Consider the following 16,956-nt stretch of genomic DNA (forward strand, 5'->3'; position numbering starts at 1 on the left):
CCCACTGTACTTCACCAATGATTCCATTTAAAGCTACTGAGATGTTTCGACTCAGTTGGCCATTGAAATCTCTCTAACTTTGCTTTCAAGTAACTACTTGTACTTGAGGTAACCTTTTGTGTATGCCTGTCGTCATCTGTTTAATCAGTTCGCTTTGATCTCAGTTAGTTATTCTATCCTTGTCTTCAGCCTCCCAAACTTTATCCTCTAGCAAGTGAGTCCGCAGTGGATGGCCTGTCTTCCTTTTCTCTTCCACAGCCATTGCCCTCCGCCTCGCTCAGGCTCTTATTCGAACTTTCTAAGCTAGTGCTCAGATTACCCTCCTGCCCTCATTAACCCTAACCACTGAACAGTCTAAGTACTTACATGCAGGATGACCAAAATTGCGTTTTCCCCATTAATTTTACAATATAACGGGAAATATAAAAAAAAAATTATCAAATTTATTCAATACAAGAATTGACCAGTAAAAATGACACCTGTGTGAGCCACGCTCAGGATAGTCAGTGCGTAAAGAAAGGCGCTGCTTAAGCAGTGCTTGGGGTAAACTGTTCAGTGGTTAATTCTGTGATTCCTTCGTAACTTCAAGTACTTATCTATACAGTTATGTTCCGCTCCCTACAGAAGTAGTTCTTAAACTCTAGCATGTGCCATAATCACCTAGAAGGTTTGTTGAAACAGGTCAGGGGGACACAGAGTCTGGTGCAGCCGGTCTGGTGTGGAGTCTAAGAAGCTGAGTTGTCTCTGGTGACAAACATGGTGCTGGCCTAGAGCCCATACTTTGAGAATCTCCACAGTAGGCCACGATCATTTTGGATATACTTTCATTTTAAAAACCAGGATTTGGGCACATATGCTCTTCTTCCCAAATGAAAAAGGTCTTGAAGATTTTCTGCTATTGAGAACACAGTGGACATACACTTTGGCTGCTTTCCTCCTGTCTCGGTCAACCTTGCAAGTCTTTTAGACAGGAATGCCATCATTTAAGTCAATGGTTATCTTTGTTTTCTCTTTTCTTCAGTGACGAGTACTGAACCCAGGGTGGCACGCTTGCTGGGCAAGTGCTCTACCACTGAGCTATATTCGCATCCCTTTTTCTTTTATTTTGAGAAAGGGTCTCACCCAAGCTGGCCTCACACTTGCAATACTCTTGCTTCTCTCTAGGAGCTGGTATTTGTAAGCATGCCCTCCCATGCCCAGACTTTCACTGGCATTTAAGTGAATGAGAAGAAGGAATGGGCAACTGCTAGAGTATTTGGTCTTTTGGACAGTGACAGTAGTTACCATCCAATTACAATTATTAGGAGATTAAAACAAAACAAACACACAATATCATTAAGGACTAAATTTTTTAAGGAAACAAGGCCAACACAGCTGGCCACTTAGATTTTCTCAGCCTATCTGTACCTATTTTCACATAGATTCTGGCTTTATTAGCTCAGTTTGATCTATCTATGTGTATATACCTATATGCACATTTCTTACCACAAAACATCAGTATAATCTGTTATTCTTATCTGCTTCCAAAATATAAAGAATGATGAAGTCCATCATTACAATAAGTTCACCTAGGATTCTCTCTGGACATCTGAAACAATATTGACTTTTTTTTTTTTTTGAGACAGGGTTTCACCATTTAGTTCAGGTTAGTCTTGAACTTCTTATGTAGCCCATGCTGGTCTCAAACTTGCAACAATCCACCTGCCTCAGCCTCCTGAATGCTGGGATTACAGGCATGCTCCACCATGTCCAGCCAAAATTAACTCTTGATAAAAATATCTATCAGATTCCAGTTACATCTAAAGTATCTATATTCAAAATCCTAACATTGAAATATCTATTTTCAGTAGTGTGAAATGTCCCAGTTGTAGTACACTTAAGATCCTCAGAATTCTCATTTAGTTGTGGATCAAGAGTTGAAGCAGTTCTGTTCTTCCTATCTGCACAAATATGGAAACTAGCTCAAACATGTGTACTTCTTTTTGACTCGAGTCTTAACAAGAAGCAAAGAATACTGTCTGTAGTTTTAAAAGTCAGACACAGTCAAACATCTGAATTTCTTGTGTGAAAAACTGGGCACAGTATAAATGAGCAAACTGTAGTCACTCAGAGGCCATGCTGCTAGATTAAAAGCTGGCACAGGAAGGAAGGTTATTGACAGCACACAAACACCACAGTCTGGTTTATAACCGGTATTAATAGTCTTTGGAAAGCAGCTTTCAAGTCACATAAGATTCTGGTTTACTGAGATTCTAAACAGCCAGGAACTCAATAATCAGAATTACTTTTTACAGTCTTGTAAAATCACTTATGCTTAGAAATGATAAGCCTAAAATACTGATAGGTAAAACTGAAGCATTTCTTGAGTGCAGTTCTACTGATTTTATCAAACAGTATAGATAATCTGGTTCAGATTTAGAGTCGTTCTCCAATGTCTAGTCTGCTTTTTCCATTTCACCTGGCAAATTCCTTCTCAAGTTTGGAAACCAAGCTCCAGCATTAGCACTTCTAGGAAGTCTGTGGTAAGAGTTTCATCTTCTCTCTAAGCTCAGACTGGAGGCATCGCTCCTGTCTTCAACCCCAGAGCAGTATATTCAAACCTCCATTGTGTTACACACCTCTACGTTCTAGTGTAATTCATCTGTGTGTGCTTGTCTCATAATCTAGTTTGTTTGTTCCACAAGGCGGAGACTAGGCCCTCGTCCTCTCTGTATCCCTAGTACCTGCTGCTGCACCAGGCAGTGTATGTTGGTTGAGAGAAGGAAGGGAATTAATGAGAACATTCTGCCATTCCTTGAGCATGCCATGCATTGTCATGCCTTTGCCCATGCCGATTCCTTTCCTGGGAGGCCCCCTCCTGCATTTCCTGTGAGCTCAGAAGCCATCTGCTTAAGACTGTAAAAACTAAACTCTTCCCTCACTCTGGACCTCATACTTGACCAGCTACCCACTCCTCTGTACCTCAGGGAACTTTAATCATGCCTCATTCTTCGACCAGCAACGTGCTGTTAGTCTCCTTTGTGACAGATGTTGTCTTAGTCCTCTTTAATGGCCACCAAACAGTGTAAACAAAAAACACATTCTGCAAATTCTATTCAGTGTTCCATTTTCCATTCTCCAACATAGGGCAGTTATTCCAATCTTCTGTTATTCTTTCCTCCCTTAAGCAGTTAATAAGATAGCCCTCTTGCATGAAAAAAATGCCAAATGCTGTAACATGCTAATGTGATCTGGATTTCCAAGCACTTCTTATTTTCCTAGCAATAATAGGTAAGTGTCCTATAGGAAGCCATCACATTTTCAAGAAAGTTAACCCTTAGCTCAGTATTTGCTCTTTTGCAGTATGAAGAAAACATGCAAAAAAAATTTAAGTTCTTACATTAGTTCTCCTCCTTGGAATAAGGATGTAAGAGAATCATATTTAGTATTCAGAATCTCTTGGGAGGGGAAATTTGAAGATGAGATGCATCATTAATACTCAGAATAGCAATTCTAATCAACTGCTCTTGGCAATAATAGAAAAACCACCACCACTATCTTTTTAGTAATGAATTCCCCCTCCAATTGGCAGTTTAAAAAGCAACAACCAAAGAGGTAAACATTAAAACCAAACTCATCCACACGTAAAGTACTGCTGTTTCATTGTGCCGGCTTTTGGATCAGAAGATCTTTAAAAAAAATTAAGTGATAAAGCGATTTTTTTGTGTGTTTTCCAGCATTTTCACTAGGGAATGGTATTCTTTCCTAGCTGTTTTTTAAAAACGTAAGAATTTCCTGTTCATTAATCATCTGTGGAGCTCTTGTTTATTTTTTTAATTCAAAAACTTTTCCCTTTAGAGGGCAGGGACACTCACAGCTGCCATTTCAGAACCAGCAGCTGTCTAACATATCTAGATGACTTTTTGTATAAAAGAGTTTCAAAAATGTTGGATTCTTATAACACCAAACAATAAAATCCAAATCTACTCAGTAAGTTGATTCTCAAACAAACGCATTAAAGATTGACTAGCTGGTTCCTTTTGAATGAAGCACCCCACCTCCTAGCAGCTATCGTGAATTTTTCCTGTAATTCTGGGCACCTTCAAATTTAAGCAGATCAATTCTGGTAAAAGCACCTAAGAATATACTATTGGCTTTTCATGCTTCTTTGTAACGTGTAATATTTTCCAAGGAAAAAAAAGGTTCAATTTCAAATTCATTGACAAGGAAAGGGCTTTCTGAAGAATGGTTTCAACTTTATAAAACAAAAACAATATAAAAAGGGCTGGAACTGAGCAGTTTAATCTATACTGGTTCTCACGTCACCTAAGAAACCTTAGTCCACTTTTAATAAAATTTTGTTTAAGCCCAAATTTTAGTTTAATAGGGGGGATTCTACCCTAAATTTTAAAAAAAGCCAGGTCTCTACTATGCTCAGTTTTGTAAAATGGCAATGACTGTATCCTTCATACTATTAAAGTGTATGATGTAACCTTTGAAATGCTAGGGCTCTTAAAAAAAGAGGAAGAATTCAAATAGTCAACCATGAAAGGTGAACAGTACAGTGACAAAACAAATCAGAGAACAAAAACGCATCACTCACACAAAACCAAAGCCACGCTTGGGGGATGAGATTCCCGCCATGGCACTGTCATAAAAGCTTGGGTGAATCTCCTAAGAGACTTCTGTGTTCCTTGGGTCCTCACCAAGAAAATGAGGGCACTGGGTGAGAATGACACTGACGGTCTTGAACACCCTCCTATACCTGTGATTCTTTTTTCAATTTCCTCAGCTCAAGTCACTGGTTGGGCAAGGTTTACTGGTTTGCAAAGTGAGCACCAGCGCAGCCTCAGCATCACGTTTAGGAAAATTCAAAACAGACTTTCACGACTGAAAGGACAGGGAGGACCCTGAGGAAAGGGCTTGCTTAGGCTTTACCAAAACCAAATACTCAAAAGTATAGCAGTTTTGTTTCACACATATTTTAGGAAACTCTCTTCAAAAAAAAAAAAAGAAAGAAACTCTCTAATAAAGCGGAAACCCCCACTTTCTCTTACTAATTGGACCATGTCCCTAAAGTGCTTCCAAGTGTGATCAGAAGTGAGCAAGGACGAATTTCAGGTGCAATGGCGTTTGAGAGCTAGAACCCTTCCGCTAGGGTGGCTCCGCTCCCTTAGACACGGAGCAAGGATGACCTTCTCTCAACAATGGCACCATCAGACCGTACTTAGTCAGTCTCTGTATGATTTTTGGGCACTTAATTTAAAACATCTGATTTAACTGAAGAGTTTTTAGCCACAGCTATATCAAACGGGAAAAGATGATAACTCAAGCTTGACAGCCGCTTTAAGTTTGCTTAGCTCCTCGGGGATGGTGAGGCAGAAGCGACTGCAGTAGACCACGCACTGCGGAGTCAGTTTAGCGCCGTGGAACGTTTGTCAGCTGTTGTACATCAGGGTCCGAAGTTAACAAGCACAGTGATCTGGGTAGACCATCATTAGTTTTACTTATTTAGGTTATTATTCATTTCAGGTTGCAACCAAGCGCAGGGCTGGAGACAGCCTTTGTCAATATGGCCTTTTCTCTTTAGTGCTTTTTTATTTACATCTCAATACATATGAACAAAAAGAACGTGAGGCCAAAGGTATCTTAGGGCACAGTTTGGAATAATTTGGCTGGCAAAGAAATATAATTCTGAACAGGATTATTAAAAATCCTTTGTAAATGATCTCCGAGAAGAGTTTACTATGGATGAGAGCTTCAGTAGCTAGGGTGTGTGTAAGGATAATATATCACCTCTGCCTGCACCTTGCACAGCACCCGAAAGGCAGCTCAGCTGATAGCTATCGCTATGTATACTTCTGTGTATGGACTTTATTAAAAAGTTTTGAGAAACATATCAAATGCTGAATTGTACCCCATCTGTATATGATTATCCCAGTGAGCTATAGTAATGCAAGATCTTAGCTTGTTCGCCATCCTGGGCTCAAATTCTTGACAGAACTGCATCCTACTTAGGTGACCACTTGCTGACTGAATATTTTAAGGGCATCAAAAGAGGAGAAAAAGAATATGTAGAGTGTGGTATAAATTAGACTTTTCTCCCAACTTACTAAAAGGGGCAAAGCGTCTGTCGTATGGATAGGATCTGTATCCTGCTACCAGCCTCTGTGAGGCCAGGGGTTGTGCATCTATTCCTCAGTGTTTTCTCCCCAGAACCTGATACAATGCCTCTAGTCTGGCAGTCACTCAGGATGTATTTTGCAAACAAATGAACCAAAACAGGCTTCTCTATGACTATGCTTTACCCCAGCTTGCTGAATTTAAATATCGTGGGTAAAGATCTGAGACGTCTGAGGGTTAGGAAGCAAAACAAGAAATAGCTTTTAACCTCTGGTGAGTGAATCAAGTAAAAAGGGTACAGCTTCATGTACTGTGTTTTTATCCGGCAGTTCATTGAAGTGGTCTGCATTCCCTCATTTTGTTTTTGCTTTCATATTAAAACCATATCCTCAGCAGGACAGAAAACAGTGCCACAGCCTTTTTCTATAAAAGGGCAGTGAAGCGAGCGAGTGGAGTCCTTTTGTCACACGGCTGCCTGGTCCCTTGCCCAGAAGAGGCGCTTCAGCACTGTGCCATGAGCACTAAAGACTTTCCCCTTGTCAGATTTGGGGTGCACAGTAGGGGCATGCGTCTCTTCTTTACCTGATCTTTTAATTCCGAGAGCTGGCCAGAAAGATTGGTGACGAGCTTCATGGTGGACTCCAGCTTCTCCTGCAGGTTCCTCAGCTCATTCTGCTCTCCTTCGGAATCGCTGCTGACCAAAGACATGGCTCTCATCCTGGGGAACCAGTCAAGGTTTCTTTCCTAGAATTCACATTTTAAAAAAGTAGGAATTACTTCTAAGGGTAGAAAAAAGCAAGGTTATCTTATCATGTCATCTTTTTTATGTGCTGTGTCATTAGGTTATCTCTTGTCTATCATGGTACTAATGTAGTATATATTTTTCAAGAAAGTATTCAGTAATGGTCTTTCTTCCTTTCTCTTTCTTTCTTTCTTTATATTTTTTTCTTTTGGTGACAGGGTTTCACTATGAAGTTCAGGCTGGGCTTGCTCTCAGTTTGTAGCTCAGGCTGGTCTCAATCTCACAGTAATCCTCCTGCTTCAGCCTCCTGAGTGTTGGGATTACAGGCATGCTCCACCAGGTCTATCTAGTAATGAACTTTTAAAACTGAACCTAATTGAACTCTTAATTCTTAGAAGAGGAAGTCATGTATAATTAAATATAGGGAGGAAGTAGGTTTCCAAATTAGTCCTAATCTGCAACTCTGAATACTGCCACTGTGGCTCTGAACTGTAGTTTTGTTTGAAACTGAGCAGTCTGAGTAGTTTTGTTTTAAATTGTGGTAAAATATCCATAACCAGATTTATCAGTTTTAAAGTGTACAGTTCAGTGGCATGAAGTACATTCAAATCACTGTGCAAACAGTCACCGGAATATATTTTATCTTCCCTAACTAAAATCCCATCCTGCTTAAACACCCCTGGCAACTACTACCCTATTTTCTATCTCTGTGAATTTGACTTCTCTACATACTTCATTGTACTAGGAAAACTGTAAGCCCTTTGGAAATGAAATGGCTTGGAAGAGCCCGTATGTTCTGGCACTTCAATGGACATGTGTGTGCATGAGTTTGCAGGGGTAAAGGAACTATAAGGGGATGAAAATGGGGAATGCGCTCCTCCATTTTCCAGTTTGTGAGCTTATGGAAACCACCCTTCAACTCGTTTCTTATTCCTTCCAGCCGCAAATGACTGGTGGGTGCTGCCCATGGGTATAAGCAAGGCCCATTCAGTTTCCCCCCCATGTCTGCCTCTGTCCTTGATGGCGTAGCTTACACCTGTGGACATTCGCACTACTACTTAGCAGAATGGGCTCCTCCTCTTCCCTTCTCACTTCCTCTGCCTACATGTGCCTTTCTCCTACAGAGCATGCTCACACCTGAGTTCTACAGAGAGGCAGGAAACAGTAAAAGTTTACACAGCATGAACTTGGGGAAGAAAACTGACTAATACCACAGCTGTCTGCTGTCATTTTCACCTGGACTATTTTGATCTCGTTAGGATAAATTTAATACACCTTCCAACAACAAATCAACCACCCTCCCCAAGTACATACAAAGACTGTGCTATTGTTCTGTGTACATTACGGATCAGGAACATTTTCTGGATAGCACAAACATTCTGACAGCAAATGTTTTGGCCTTTGTAGACCATATGATCTGTTATAACTACTTAGCTGTTAGAACTACTCTGCTGTTATAGTTCCCAAACAGTCATAGGCAATGTATAAATGAATGGGTGTGGCTATATTCTGGCAAAACTTTATTTACAAATGCTGGTGGAAGGGTGGATTTGCCCCACAGTTCTGAGTTCGCTAACCTCTGTTGTACAGAATAGAAGGCATCAATATATTTAAAAGAAGCAAAATTCCAGGAGAGTTGTCTAAATATTGTGAATCAAATAAGATGGTTAAACTCTGTCCTGTCAGCATAGAACCACATCTACTCTAGGGCTTGTGCTTACGACTGCAGGAGAGTCTAGAAGGCTGCAACTCGCGAGCCCAGCTGCATCAGGACAGCTGGAGCCACCTTCAACATTTGGGGGAGCATGGAATGAGACATAACAAAGTGTTAAGTAGTAAATCTTTGGTGCTTACAATGATTTCTTGAAGAGAAAATTCCTTTTGATCAATTTTCCACCACAGTAATGGCCAGAGATTGCTTGACAAATACCCTTATCTCAGAGATGCTAGCATAAAGATGTGAAGTATTTCTCCACGTATAAACTAGTCTTCTGTTGTACAGCTATTACTGGTTAGATGTCCTCTTCCTGTGCTCATCCTTGAGACCCAGCCCTACATTCGCAAAATCCCATGTTTAAGATTTGTGCAACTCCAGGGAAGAAATGAACTCAATTTTTCAGATGTAAGTATGTGTGCTGAATGTACCTCTGCAAGGACCAACTGACCCTGAGAAGGGAGGAGAGGCAGTGTGCACTGGGCTGACGAGGCCCTGAACCCAAAGCTGCAGAGAAGCCCCACACAGGGCCAATCCCGCCATCAGAGACTTGGATACCACTGTGTTTGCTACCTGTGTACAGACTCACCCCAAAGGAGAACAGATTGAAGAAGGAAGATCCAAAGCCTCACTTACAATGGCACATCCTGAGGAGCCTACGGCTATGCCATCCAATGGGATGCAACAGAATGTGACGCCACAGGGAGTTTAGAGATCACTGATCTCACCACTGTATGTATGATGTGGGAAACTGAGGTGCTGGGAGAGTAACTTGCCAGGAGGTGGGGTGGCACCAGTACCTGCATTTCAAAGGAGATCCTGAGAACTAGCTAGTCCTTACAAACTGTAAACCCTTACTAAGTAAGTATATTTGGGAAGGTGGATATTTGATAGTTATTTGAATTCAAATAAAGATTCAAAAATACTTTAAAAACATTTATAATAAATTCAGCATATATTGCAGGAGCCCTGACTTTATATGCTGGAGTTGAGGATGCAGCAGAGATATGGTCCAGATGACCTGGATCTGATCCCGATCACCTGGATCTCTTTAAAGTGGAGGCTGACACCTAAGTAGGAGACAGGGTTCCCGCCACCAGAGTGCTTACAATGTAGTTAAGGAAAGTGGACACCTAGATAGTAGAAAGGAAGGCTAGGTAGCATCAAATGAACAGCAGAGGAAGAGGTAACAAAGAAAAAAACCAAATTCCAGTGATTGGTTGGCAGGAATCCTCTGCACAAAAGCCTCAGGACTGAGGAAGTTCAGCACTTGGCTGAGGGCAAGCATAAGGGCACTGTGCACAAGGGCACCCTCCGCCAAAGGCCACTGGCCCAAGTGGCCACAAGAATAGCTAGAGTTGGGAAAGGGCAGATAGGCCGAGCAGCTCAGGCTGCAATGCACCAAGTAGAGCGGTGTGCTGGAAGGATAAGCGTAGCAGAAAGACAGCACGGCATGACACTGAGAAGCGGGGAGCGTGAGCTGGAGAGGACGTCAGCCAGGCCAGATCTGGGAACACGCATGCTGCTTCGCCACGTCGCCAGAACTCACCTGCAGCTCACTTATACCAACATGCGGCTGAATGCTGCACTGTCTAAAATGCTAGCAAATTCATCTAAAATCTGGCTTTCAAATCTCTCACATGTTCACTTGCTTAGCAAACCCTCTTTAAAAATAAAAAGCGGATTTCTAAACACAATCTACTTGAATGATGAGGTCTTCATGAGATTCCACAAGATCCATCTATGAGTCTGCTCACAGCTGAGAGTTTAGGGTACAGCCTAGTATCTCTTCCTCATCCTAATAACAAGTAGCCAGATAACATGAAAACGAGAATGTTCATAGCATATGCCCACCTTCTTTCCCAGCATCTGTCATTTCCTGTTTCTTTCTCCTCCACACCCCCAGCCAGGATTTCAGAAAGTGTTTTGAACAGATGCAAAATGCATAGACTTCCTAGGCTCAATAGCTGTTCACTCAACTTTTACAACGTCTACGCCCAGCACAGGGCTGAATGCTGAGGACTGAAGCTGAGGAAGACCAGGTTCCCGGGCTTAAGGTGCTTTAGTCCACGGACTGCAGCCACTGTCGAGGGCAGGTCTCAAGTCCAATGTGGAAGTTCTAACAAGTATGCTGGGAGTGAATGAGGGGACACTGGCATGAGGAAGGCTGCCAGGCACTGCAAGGTTGAAAGAAAAACACTGAGATCTTTATTTTTTCCTGCATACCGCTGTCCATGGGATACCTGTCCATGCAGAGGTAACACATCCCTGAGAGCTTCCATTTCAGGTGATAGGATATGACTAAAAATTTTATATGAAACTAAAAAGTACCCTGGAGCAGAACATGGAATTAAATAAAACCATACAGTGTGACTGAAAAATGCAGTGAATGCTTAAAATTCTTTTCAAAAAATTTATTACAGCCAAAGACAGCACCATTAAACTCCTGACTTCAAACACGCTTCTCCTATTGTTTGTTCCACTTTCTGAAGCAGTTTTGGAAGCCCACTGTTGTAGCTGCCTTGTCCTGAATGGATGAAAAATGTTTACCGTTCAGAGTCATTTTGAAAATCCCACAGTGCCATGGCCAGTGAACAAGGCAGATGAGGACACTCTCTAACGTGTTCCCGAGCCTGCCCTTCTGTGAGATGGAACTCAGCAGCAGCAGTCACTGTAATTTTTTATCATACCTTGTAAGGACCCAAAAGAAGACTTCCAGGACTGCTTCAGAAAGTGGGGAGAAGGATGGGGTATGTCCACACTGAGGGGGAGTATTTTGAGGGGGATTAATGACAACGCGTCTCTTATAGCAATAAGTTTTTTCTTTTTTAAACACACACATTGTATTTAATCAGCCATTATATTAAAAGATTAAAAACCACCACTTCCAAGAAAGGTCCTTATTGCAGGTCACTTTGGGGCATATACTCAGACCCTAGAGCCAAGTTTTCTTTTCCCTCTCCCAGGAAGGCTTCAAAGGCAGAAGAGGAATTTCCTGGTCTACATATTCACCAATCACTATACTATAGATTCTCCTCCACTGCCCTCTTAAACAGTATATCTAAAAACAAAATGCTAGGGTAAGAGGGACCCCATAAACTCCCTAATCTATATAAAATGAGCTTAGTGCACAGAATTCACTGTAATCTCTTTTGCACTGAAGAGGCTAAATCCCACACCTGCTGCCAGTATTTTAATTAGATAATCACCCCGGGCTGTTAAGTCAAATCTTAAGTTACCAAGGAGTAAGAGTAGTTAACATTAATCAGCAACTCTAGCCAAACTATTCTCTCAGTTTGCAGTTGGTTTTGTTTCCTGCTCAGTAGGGTAAGCTCCAGTGTGGTACAAGACTTCACAAACAGGACGCCCTCCTCACAGCGAATCTAAATCTCTTAAATGGACATGCTCCTAGAATAGGCACAAAGAGAACACTCACATTCAGGACTTTCCTAGAGTGCTGAATTACTCCAGGGAAGCTCCTCTTCCACGGCCAACTAGGATCGGAAGGCCTAGCAATGTTTGCAATATCTTGTCTTTGTATCTATTCAGGATCAAAACTGTCTCATTGTATTTGCTTCTACCACAGTCTTGGGAAATTCATCTTCAACTGAGACATTCTGTTGCTATGTGAGTTCAGCCTGAGGTGAGTGTATCCAGTCAGGAGACTTGTGTTTGGGCGGTGCCAGATCCCTCACTGTCTCCTTGCCGCTGGCATCTGATATGCCAATGTCATGAGGCACACTGTCTGCCCTGGTTCCCTGGCAGTCCGGCCAGACAGTTCCCGTCACTGAGCGCTTCCTCTGTCAGAACAGACACACTAACTGAAGCCACAGCCGGAAGCAGGCTGACCACAAGCTCTAGGGTTCTGCTTAGTTCTTTTCTAGGTAAAGTGGGAAAAGTCCCTGCAAGGCAAACACTGAAGTTTTAGACATGGGGGAGGCACTGACCAGCCTCTTTAAATGTCCTTGCTTGGAACGAGGCAGGGTGTGTGAAACACACACACACACACACACACACACACACACACACACAGGGAAGAAGCTGGATTGTATGATGCAAATACTCATCATTGTGAGAATCAGGGTTTTTCTTCCCAGGTTCAACTGAAGAGGCTGTTCTAAGAAAGACTCCTGAACATCCATCACCTCTCAGAGGCAGACTGCGCCAGTAGAGAATTCTGCTTATCACTTAAATAGGGGAATACTGACTGCTGTACTTGTTGCTCTTTTATAGCCAGAGGAGACAATGAGGTATATATTTTTTAAGGTAGAGGGGCTTGAAGGTCATGGGAGAGAAGACAGATTCAGGAAAAATGGAGCAGCTGTGGATGTACTCTTGAGAAGCTCCGGTGGGAAGATTCTAGAGGCAAAGACTATCCTTTTCACTCAAATGGAAGCTTCATTTCTGTTTATCTCATCAAGCAAGAAGAGTGCCAGGAATGACTGCAAGAGGGCATTCAAACCCCCGGTATATTCAGACTCTCAGGAGATGCCCGGTGGAGAAGGACTGAGGGTGAAGACCACACTTCGCAAGGACTGAGGGTGAAGACCACACTTCACACTTACGATGTGGGACACTTCGTAAATGTTAAATCGTTTGTCGCTTTGGTGAGTTAGGATCATTATTTCCATGGAGGAGAAGGAAAATAATTATCCTTTAGCATTTATTTTTCAAAGATCCCAGCAGGAAAAACAAAAACAGAATCTACTGCTGTGAGTGAAAAACTGTGACCATGATCTTTAACTATGCTCAGTGACAGTGAAATTTACAATTAAAAGGCCCATAAAAGTAGGGGACAAAGTGAGATCAGTGGGTACCAGAAACTTGCAGGGGAGGCGAGGATGAGCTGCAGAGCACAGAGGGTGTTTTTAGGGCAGTGGAACTATTCTGGATGGTACTATAATAGTGAAGGGATGTCAGTATATACAGTGTTTGTCTAAGTCCATGGGATCACAACACCAAGAGTAAACCCTAATGTAACTCTGAACTTTAAAAATAGCGTGTCAATATTGGTATATAAGTTGTGATACAAGACATTAATGACAGGGAAAACTAGGGGGGCGTGAGACAGTACAAGCTACATCTTGTCTCCTTTTTCCTATCTGCTCCATGTTTCTGTAAACGTAAAACTGCTCTAAAAATCAAAGTCTATTAATTAAAAAATGGGCCTTGCACTTGGAATTTGTTGGCTACTTCCAAATTCAAGTCCCCAAAATACAGAGATTCCACCTCTTTCAACAACACACCTGTGACATTTGTGACAATAAAAAGAACAACGCCTGGATTCAGAAGTTAAGGCCAGTTCGAGGTGTGACTCTGTAACGTGTACATGGGACAGTGAAAGAATGAGTCATTTCATTTAGCTCCTGGTTTTTGTTTTTTTTTAAGAAGATTACCAGGTAGTGTAGTGGGTTGCTGTAAGGATCAAATGGCTGTGAATGTGTCCCATAAACTGGAACGCATTCTCCAGAAGCCTTGTAAATCAATAATGCCCTCTCCACAAGGTCACAAAGCTAGCATTAAGGCAGTGCAGCAATCTGGACATTAACTCCGGTTTCAGGGCTTGCCTCCTGTTGTAAAGTGCATTTTTTTTTCTTTCTTTGGGATTAAATCTTCTGAGATACTGATTTTTCTTTTACCAGCCAAGCCACATGAAGACTGGCCAAGCTGCTCACAGTTGAGGCGTCAGCTTCGTTCTGTTTTTGAGCTCTGAATGACATTTACTGTTTTAGGTCACATTATATAATCTTCAGCTGGGGTATAATGACCAGTTACCCTTCCCAGGTTTACTTAATGGCTGTTCTTGGATGATACAGCATAACAGCGACGGGCTCCTGCCAGCGGGGAGAACCACACCCATTTCTGATGAAATTCCTCTGCAGAATCATTCTTTCGAGGCCTTCTAGGGCCACAGGTAATGTGCTCCCTGGGCATTCACAGGCTGTGGGAAAGCGCGGCTCAGACCAGGAGTGCTGGATCCCGGGCACCTTCAGCTGCCACGCTGAAGAAATCAGAGGGCAGAGGGGTGCGAGGTGGGACCGGCCGCCTGTGCTGGGCGGGGCCTGCCCATTGAGACTCCTAATACAGAACAATCGGGCCAAGTCATCCTTCTCCCCAAACCAGCGTCCACGCTGGCCTAGGACATTTTGCTTGGGCAACTTTCCCTGCACTTTCAGTCAGCTAAGAAATTTATCAGACTTACCAGCAGCTACATAGGAGATTTTAGCAATTTTCATTAGTTTTCCTCTATTCTTTTCTGGAGTCCACTAGTTTTAAACTTTTATCTGTTAATTTTATAATATATTTTTATTATAAAATACATATTAACTTTATCACACATTTATATATTGTTAAAATTTATTTTTGGTTTGCTTGACACCTGCTTTACTAGCTCTCCATTAGTTTTAAACTTTGTTAATTTTATATTATAAAATATATATTAATATTATATTTATATATTTTAAAAATTTATTATTGTTTGGGTTGCTTTACACCTACTTAACCACCTCTCCAAAGCTCTTTACTCTCGTTTCAGGGGAGAGCGCTCACATACTGGCTTTGAACACACACACACATGCAAACACAGGCAGGAGTCTACTAAGCTGTTTCACACACTACTGTATCATCTGACGGATTTATAGATCGGACTAAAAAAGTTATACTTAAGGTCAGCCAGGCCTGCCAGACATACTGAGAAGGAAACCCTAAGACGGTGCTGTCTATGTCACTGTCTGTAAGACTTCACAGGGAGTCAGGACAGTTAGCAGGGTGCTGCTGAGAAGAGGGCGATTTGCAGGGAGGCTGCCACACAACACAGTCTCTCAAAGGGGACAGAGACCATTTCCCAGGTGCAGGGCTCCTAAATTCCTTCCTACATTCCAAATCCCATTTCCTGGTCTGTCCTATGCACTCTGACACCCAATATTTACTAATTTAATCATGTATGTCTCTTCTTCTCTCTTGACACCTCCATCTTTGATCTCCTTATACACCCTGAAGCCCACACCTCCACCTTTCAGTTTGAAAGGTGTGTCATGGAATTTCAGAGCAGAAAATGAGATGGGAAACTTTCTGATTCAACTTCCTCATTGTGCAGGTAGAAAAGTGGAGGTGCTGAAGAGAGCGGGTCCGTGACGGAGCGAACTCAGTCTTGTCCGTTGTATAACCTTTAACTACAAATGCTTACACCTAAGGAATGTCTTTTTTCATTCTCATATTCCCTGAAGACACAGTAGGAGCCTGCATTTTAAGTAATCTTGAATATATGGACTTGATAGACACAGTCAAATTTAGAAGACTGCACAGGTTGAGGTATTCTTATAAAGGCATTTTGATGGCTACAAAACGATGCTATGGTCTATTCTATCAATGTCAGTATTTAGACTGAACAGGAAATGCAGGAATTAAGACAACGGAGTTACAGACAGGATGCCTGGAGCAGAAAAGGCAAGTACGGCAGCCCACTGGGGTTTAAAGTAGAGGATGGGTTGAGATAGAGAGGGAGCCGGGCATGGTGGAGCACCCTTGTAATCCCAGCACTTGAGAGGTTGAAGCAGGAGGATCATTGTGAGTTCGAGACCAGCCTGAGCTACAAAGTGAGCTCAAGGCCAGCGTGAACTGCATAGCGAGATTCTGTCTCAAAATGACCAAAAGAAAAGAAAGATAGGGAGGGAAAAAAATAAATTTTTGGAGCTATCCAATCAGCCACATTGGGGAAAATGTGTATGCAAATACTTTAGATACAAATAGAGGCATGCACAAACACATAAACTCACACTTACATTCCTGGACTAACCCGTGAGAAGAGTTGTTTTGCTAGGTTTCCTGCACTGGCTGGTCTAACTCTAGCTGGGCACAACCCTCATTTTCTACCTAGTCTTTCAGACCACACTCCTGGGTATACCTGATTCCTCCTGCTCACTCTAGCATTTAAGTTCCTGAAGGACGGATTAGGATGCAATTTACTGTTAGAAAACACCTAGGACACCCTCCATGCAGGTCAAAAGGCTGTAAAATCCAGAGAGCACAGGGAGCTCACTGCAGAACTGGGGTCCAGAGCGAAGAGTATCTTGATAAATATCTGAGACATCAGCGTGAATACTTCAGCCTTGGTACTGCTCTGTCAATAGGAGGCAGAACTGGGGTCCAGATGTCAAAAGGTGCCTCTGAAGTGCACAGAGGACAGGGGTGACTTCATCTTAAGCTGAGAGGGCAGAGTGTGTTATGAGGCTGGGTGGGGAAACTTAAGCTCAGCAACTGCTTTGTGCAGCTGCCACCAACGAGAAGGCAAGCTCAGGTGCAGAGGGTGGGGCGCGAGCCTGCCTGGCTGGCCGGCCGGGAGGAGAGTCCAATGATGCTGACTTGCTGTTTCCAGCCACTGGGAAGCCAGTGCCAAATC

The 16,956-nt window shown here is 42.4% G+C and overlaps 1 protein-coding gene across 7 annotated transcripts in view; it reads right to left on the minus strand.

The window, feature by feature from the left end:
* Positions 1-16,956, minus strand: part of LOC102003352 (inositol 1,4,5-trisphosphate receptor type 1) — a gene marked incomplete in the record, with an annotated part of 324,788 nt that overhangs the window by 2,950 nt on the left and 304,882 nt on the right. For all 7 annotated transcript variants that reach the window (XM_013513715.1, XM_013513713.1, XM_013513710.1 and 4 more), the window contains 1 exon segment: positions 6,685-6,846. In XM_013513715.1, coding sequence (XP_013369169.1) covers positions 6,685-6,846 — 162 coding nt within the window.

Source organism: Chinchilla lanigera, unplaced genomic scaffold (assembly GCF_000276665.1).
Source record: "Chinchilla lanigera isolate Chin_1 unplaced genomic scaffold, ChiLan1.0 scaffold00020, whole genome shotgun sequence".
NCBI classification, from domain to species: Eukaryota; Metazoa; Chordata; class Mammalia; order Rodentia; family Chinchillidae; genus Chinchilla; species Chinchilla lanigera.